Source organism: Physeter macrocephalus, chromosome 9, assembly GCF_002837175.3.
Source record: "Physeter macrocephalus isolate SW-GA chromosome 9, ASM283717v5, whole genome shotgun sequence".
Classification (NCBI taxonomy): domain Eukaryota; kingdom Metazoa; phylum Chordata; class Mammalia; order Artiodactyla; family Physeteridae; genus Physeter; species Physeter macrocephalus.
In genome coordinates this window covers 100,056,263-100,062,581 of record NC_041222.1, presented here as the reverse complement: position 1 = coordinate 100,062,581, position 6,319 = coordinate 100,056,263, and the positions used below count along the sequence as shown (strand labels likewise).

The 6,319-nt window shown below is 45.5% G+C and overlaps 1 protein-coding gene and 1 long non-coding RNA gene across 4 annotated transcripts in view; one reads left to right on the top strand and one right to left on the bottom strand.

The window, feature by feature from the left end:
• LOC102982029 (uncharacterized) overlaps positions 1 to 3,871 on the bottom strand; it is a 5,733-nt gene extending 1,862 nt beyond the window's left edge. For both annotated transcript variants that reach the window (XR_008618159.1, XR_449233.3), the window contains exons 1-2: positions 3,812 to 3,871; positions 3,279 to 3,366 (exon numbers count right to left, since the gene is read on the bottom strand). This is a non-coding gene — a long non-coding RNA (uncharacterized lncRNA). The remainder of the gene's footprint in view (positions 1 to 3,278; positions 3,367 to 3,811) is intronic.
• A 53-nt stretch (positions 3,872 to 3,924) lies between these two features.
• Positions 3,925 to 6,319, top strand: part of PINX1 (PIN2 (TERF1) interacting telomerase inhibitor 1) — an 87,518-nt gene continuing 85,123 nt past the window's right edge. For both annotated transcript variants that reach the window (XM_055087351.1, XM_007127503.3), the window contains exon 1: positions 3,925 to 4,075. In XM_055087351.1, the coding sequence (XP_054943326.1) occupies positions 4,057 to 4,075 (19 nt within the window). In that variant the 5' untranslated portion in view covers positions 3,925 to 4,056. The remainder of the gene's footprint in view (positions 4,076 to 6,319) is intronic.

The window sequence follows — 6,319 nt, the reverse complement described above, 5'->3', positions numbered from 1 at the left end:
GTGGGATCCTCCCGGACCGGGGCGCGAACCCGCGTCCCCGGCATCGGCAGGCAGACTCTCAACCACTGCGCCACCAGGGAAGCCCAAGATATTTATATTTGTTCCACCAGACAACACTTCTATAGGAAGCATGCATATTAATACAGAGAATATACATATTTAAACTATTCTGATATAATAAAGAAGTAACGTGTTATTATGATTGAAGAGTTCTGATGATATACAAATATGTATTGCAGAAAATGAAAAGTCTTCCATAATTCCTTTCCCCACTCCCCTGAAAATGCCAGTATTAAGAGTTTGGAATATAGTCTCCCCCAGTTTTTCCATGCATATGCTAACTGTATATGTATGTATATGTAGACTATTATATATACTTTTTACTTTTAAAAGTGGAATTTTAAACAATGGGGCTCCTACAGTTTTGCGAATGGTATTATTTACTTGATGGTTCCTCTCATAACAAAGTTTTTTAAAAGAGGCCAAATGTGAATGAACTCTGTGTAAGTAAAAGATGGCCCTAAAACACTTACAGAGATTTCCTTAAAATATCCCCTGATGTGAGCTTTTGTGCTCCACGATCATGGCCTCCTCTCTATAACCTCCTCAGTCAGCAGCGACCCTGGCTGGCGGCTTAACAGCTCAGTTCTGAGGGGTTCTATGCCCAAAGGCAAGATTCCACCCGCCAGGAATCTCTCTCATCTGTTACTTTCACTGGAGAGATTAAGATGGTGGCCTTGGTGTGCAGTTAAAAAACAAAACTGTGTGCACTCATCCAGAGAGAGCCGTCTCTCGAGTTCCTTCTCCATGCCAGACACTGTCCTCCACTACTTCAGCACTTCGTTTAAGACATTCATTAATTCACTTCATGTAATCAGCATAACAACTCTTTGAGGCAAGTACCAGCATTATCCTTATCAGATAGATGTGGAAAATGATGCACAGGACATTTAGTAAGCTGCCCAAGGTCAACAACTGGTACTCAGTAGGAGATGAAAGAGGAACATGAAGAATAAGGATGGGGCAGATTCGGCCCAGGACCTGCCCGTAATTCTCAGGGTAAACAGCCATGGCTGCCTACAGTATTATAGTGCTGTAGCCCACAAGGTGTCCTCATGTGCCTTCTACCTAATCCTCCCAGAAACCCCATGGGATAGCAGATGAGGAATCAGAGAGCAGACATAACTTGCAGGTGTCAGAGCCAGATCTGAACCCTGTAACTTGGGAGCTCATTCTGTTAATGACTGCGCCAGGAAAAATCATGGTGGGGAGGACAGACCACGTGGGCCTAGCTCCCTGGGCTGTGCACTGCTTACCCAGAGAACAGCAGAAGCCAGAAGGAAGATGCCAGAGGGGTCAGGGAGAGCCACAGTGAGGCTCGGGGAACCTCCTAGGGGGTCCCAGGGGGTCCATCATCACTGCCACGGTGCAGTCCCTGCCTGACATGATGCTTTCCCACCCTCAGGACAGGGGTCCTTGGCCAGCAGCTCAGGTCTGGAAACCCTCTCGTGTGGTGACCAAGTCAGCCCATCCTCCTCATCATCCAACTCCAACCCTGTGCCTACTCATTCCCTTCGCAGGCATCTCCCTGCCCCCATCCCCATCACCCTCCCCACTACCACCCACAGTCCTAAAACTATCTCAAGACAAAGAGACGAAAGTGTCACCACCTGGCTCCAAAACTAGAGAAGGCTAACCTAAGACAATAAAGAAAACGATCATAAGGCAGTCAGGAAATCAGATTTTTTTCCCTTTGATGTCATTAGGTGATTTGATCTTTGGACACGATTTTCCATTGTTGAGCTTTACAGATTTCGTGGAGGCTAAAGCTTGAAGTCATGACATTTTGATAGGGAGGGTCAACAGAGGAGGAATCGCAGGCCAGAACTGCTGCCGGGGAGCCGGAAGGTGTTTCTAGACTAGGCTCAAGAGGGAGTGTTCCCTGCACAAAGCAGTTGGCTAGGGTTTGTCTTCCTATTTGAGCTTTGACAACAGACAAAGACTGCAAGAGAGGACAAGAGAAACTACTCGGGAGTCCTGGAAGATGAGAGTCCTGAGTTGGTATTCACTGGCTTGTCGACTTAAGAGAAACAGTATCACCGACACATTCCCCTACTCAGAGGCATAAGCAACAGAAATGGGGTGGAGTTCAAAGCAGATTGCAGGGGGAACAACCTGGCAAAACCAGACACCCACCACCCCCTCCCCCAGGATGGGTAAATAAATCTCAGCAAGACATCAAGCATCCATTTCTAGGGTACTGGATCTCAGGGTGGGTAGGTGCTTCTCAACTTGTGTTCCTTGTGGGGCCTGAGGAAGATTCGGTGAGGACCGCAGGAGAAATCCTCCAGGGAGAGATGAGCCTTCCACTCTCTGGGTAACAGCAACTTGATCAGATTAAAGTAATTCTCTGAAAGTCTTTTATATTTGGAAATAATCTGAGATCATCCTTTTTTCATAGATTGAAACAGTGATATCAAAAGAGGTGAAATGACTTGCCCAAGGACTCACCCCAAGCTGGTAGCAGAATTTAGGCTCTGTCATGTTCTCTGACTGCTCCCCTCCCCTCCCCCACCCCACCCCGGCCCTGCATTGTGTCACACTGGTGCCTCTTTAGGAATGAGCTAAATTAAACTGGCAAGATTCAGCTTTATTTCTTTTATAGATAAAATGTTAGTGATATATCTGGAATAGAATATGAAGATGTAATGCAACACATAAGAATTCCTTTCTGTGACTGTACAGAATGTGTAGCTAGCTTTTACAATTGTACGCATGTGAACGGTGTGGGGGTGGGAGGGATGGACATGAGACTTACCAGAGCTCAAGAAAAGAAGGAGGGCTTCCCCAGTGGCCCAGTGGTTAAGAATCCGCCTGCCAATGCAGGGGACACGGGTTCGAGCCCTGGTCCGGGAAGATCCCACGTGCTGCGGAGCAACTAAGCCCGTGCGCCACAACTACTGAGCCTGCGCTCTAGAGCCCATGTGCCACAACTACTGAGCCTGCGCTCTAGAGCCCGCGAGCCACAACTACTGAAGCCCATGTGCCTAGAGCCCGTGCTCCGCAAAAGGAGAAGCCACCGCAATGAGAAGCCCGCGAACCTCAACGAAGAGCAGCCCCCGCTCGCCGCAACTAGAGAAAGCCGGCCTGCAGCAACGAAGACCCAACGCAGCCAAAAATAAACAAATTTATATATATAAAAAAAGAAGGAGTAATCATCGGTCCCTGATATTGGCCTTTACTTGCCTGAAGGCAGGGGACTAGCACAGATGACTTACCTAAATACCTTCTTGGCTCAGTTCTTTGAAATATTTTGAAAGCGTTCATCACCATCACTTTATAAAGTGTTCTTCATAAAGCACTTTTCTTGAACAGGAAAAAAGAAAAGGGTATATTTTAACTCTGAGTTCACTCATACCTTTGGTTGTTTAATGGACTGCTACACAAAGTAAGCCCATCATCATCCACGTCCTTGGAAGCTTGTTAGAAATGCAGAATCTCTGGCCCCATCCCAGACCTGCTGAACCAGAATCTGCATTTTTAACAAGATCCCCAGGTGATTCACCCAAACATTAAAGTTTGAGAAGTCCTGCTCTATGCGGGTCTGCCATGAGATTGAAGAAGAAGATGGAATGTCTTACACTGAATCACCTTATTTTTAAAAGTGCAATATCTACTCCCACCTGACAATTTTAAAATATCAAGATTCTGTAATTAAAAAAAACCCCTCCAAACTTAATAACAGTTCTTTTTAGTGGATGATCCTTATAGATATTTCATAGACACACGGAATGCTGGAGTTGGAACAAACCTTGTAAACCGCTAGTCTACCCAGCATCCACCCAAATGCAGAGACCCAGGCTTCCCGCGCCCCGCCCACTCGCCGCCGCGCGGTCCAGGAGCGAGTCGCGCCTCACTGACGTCAGCAGCGCGCGCCCTCGCCGCTCCAATTCGCCGGGCGTGCGAGGCTCGTGGTTCTAGCTTCTCCGCGAGTCCGCCGAGCGGTATCCACTGTCCCTCAGGTCCCGAGGCCCACGGCGTCACAGGCTCGGCGACATGTCGATGCTGGCTGAGCGTGAGTGTTGGGCTCGGAGGCCCGACCGGGCGCGAGGGTGAAGGTTCCGGGTGACGCGGCGGCCGGACCGAGTGGCGGGGGGCACCGGTCGCCGGCGCACGGTGGGCCGGGGGATGCCGGGCGCCGGGGTCCCGGACGCCCAGCTCGGCTCGCCCGGGCTGCCGCGGAGATTTCCCAGCCCAACCTTTCCCGAAAGTTAGCTGCGGTCTGCTGGTGAGAGACTGCGAGTGTCCACTTGGGACGCTTGTTCTCACGTTCAGACACGAGCACGCGAGTGGTGGGTTCGAATGGGGGTCCGGACACCGGTTGTGGGAACCCGGACTGGCTCTTTCACTTCCCTGGGCCTCAGCTTCCTCAAGTTAAAAAGAGGCGGTTGGGCCAGCAGAATCTCTTCAGGCAGTGAAATCCCGTTCTTGAAGGTGTATTGAATCAAGAAAAAGAAAAGCAAAGGGGTTAGAAGCGTCAAACACAAGAAGTTAGCGTTTTTTAGGGGAGGCGGGGCTAATGAGTGATTATAAGTAAGACAGTGGCGGTTTTGACTTTGGTAGTTGGAATTACTAACACTCTACTATGGAAGGAATGTTGGCCTCAACGCCCCACCCTGCCTCAGTTTGCCTTTGACATTTCCCATCGCTTTGTGAAGTTCGTTAATTCCCTCCCTCTGGAGAGGCTGTTTAACTTCTGAACGATACCTGTAGCTAAGCCTTCCGGCCACCAGATGGCAGTCGTGCCTTGGTCCTGAAAAGCCGGCCGGTATCTTTCAAAGTGTCTAGTGAGCGAGGAGCAGAAACAACTGCTAAATTTTAACAGACCCAACAGACACTACACAGGGATTCCATGAAATAAATGCTGTCGGCATCCTCTAATCTAAGGGGGTGGAGGAATGGGAACACGAAAGGGAGTGGGTAAGGCAGCATTCACATTTTACAGGGGCAGAAATTCAGGTTCAGAGGAAAATAATTCACCCCAAAGTCATTGAGGTAGAAAGTGACAAAATTGATCTAGTTATCGCTATATCTTTACGTTCTTGTCACTAGGGTCAGCAGATTTCTATTGTTTTTTAAACAGGGACTTACAGAAAGGAGTATGTTTTAGAGTGTGACCCTGTGGGCTCTATTTCTTCATCTGTATAACCAGTGTGGCTAAGATTTCTTGTGGTCTTAATATTCTTTGATGTATGCTTAGTTCAGCGTGCACTTGGGAACATTAGCCCTGGCTCTGCTATTCATTTATGTTTCTTTCCCTGATCGGTTTCTCTGGGGCTATTAAAAACTTCTTTGATTATGTTCATTACTACGTTGGCTTAAATCAATGAGACGGTGAATGTGAAAATAGTTCAAAGTATGAAATGATATACAGATGTGAAGTGCCATCTGTGGACATTAGCAACTCAAGCTGCATAATTTCATGAGAATATTTTCCGTTCTCTTCCCACCATGACTCCAAATTTTCAAATCTTTGACATTAATAGTATATAATATTTTGTGTTTTTTAAAACAATTTACTAAATTAATGTCTGTGGCATCCCTTATGATTAGATATTTGGGACTGGTGTTCTTATTTTAGAAATGAGAAAATAGAAGCATAGAAAAGTCCCAGTCTGCCATTTCACTACCTAGCAGTTATTTTCTCTGATAGTTTATAAAATGGGGATAATTCTGTAGGTACAGTTTTATAACCTACTTTTTTCCGCTAATTAACCTTAGTAAACATTTTTACTTCAGTAAGTATGCTAATTTCCTTTGTTTTCTCTTGCCATATGGACTATACTTTGTTTTCTTTCATCTTCTCCACAGTCACTTATCCCATTTTTAAAATCTAGTAGTTTTCTTTGTTTCTCAAAAACATTTTTTATCCTGCATTTCTCTAATTATCAAATATTATTTTATTGGTTCTCCCCTATGTAAGGTAAGAAATCTCACTTACATAAACGTAAGAGAAGAATTTCATTTATCACTCTCACTTTTCAGTCCTTATTTAATTCAGTCTTAGACCCATATTTTATCAAGATACTACTTTTTTTCATAGACTCTTTTCAAGACCAGTTTTTGACACTTGCAGTTATTACATTTTCTAATCAAATGACAACACGATAGTTAATGGATTTCATTGCATTAAGATTTTATGCTGCAGCTTCTGTAACTTTGAATATGTCTTGAATAATATTTTAATAAGAATACATGTAATAAGAATACATTTAATATTCTTATTAAATACATGGTATTTAATAAAAATACATTTAAT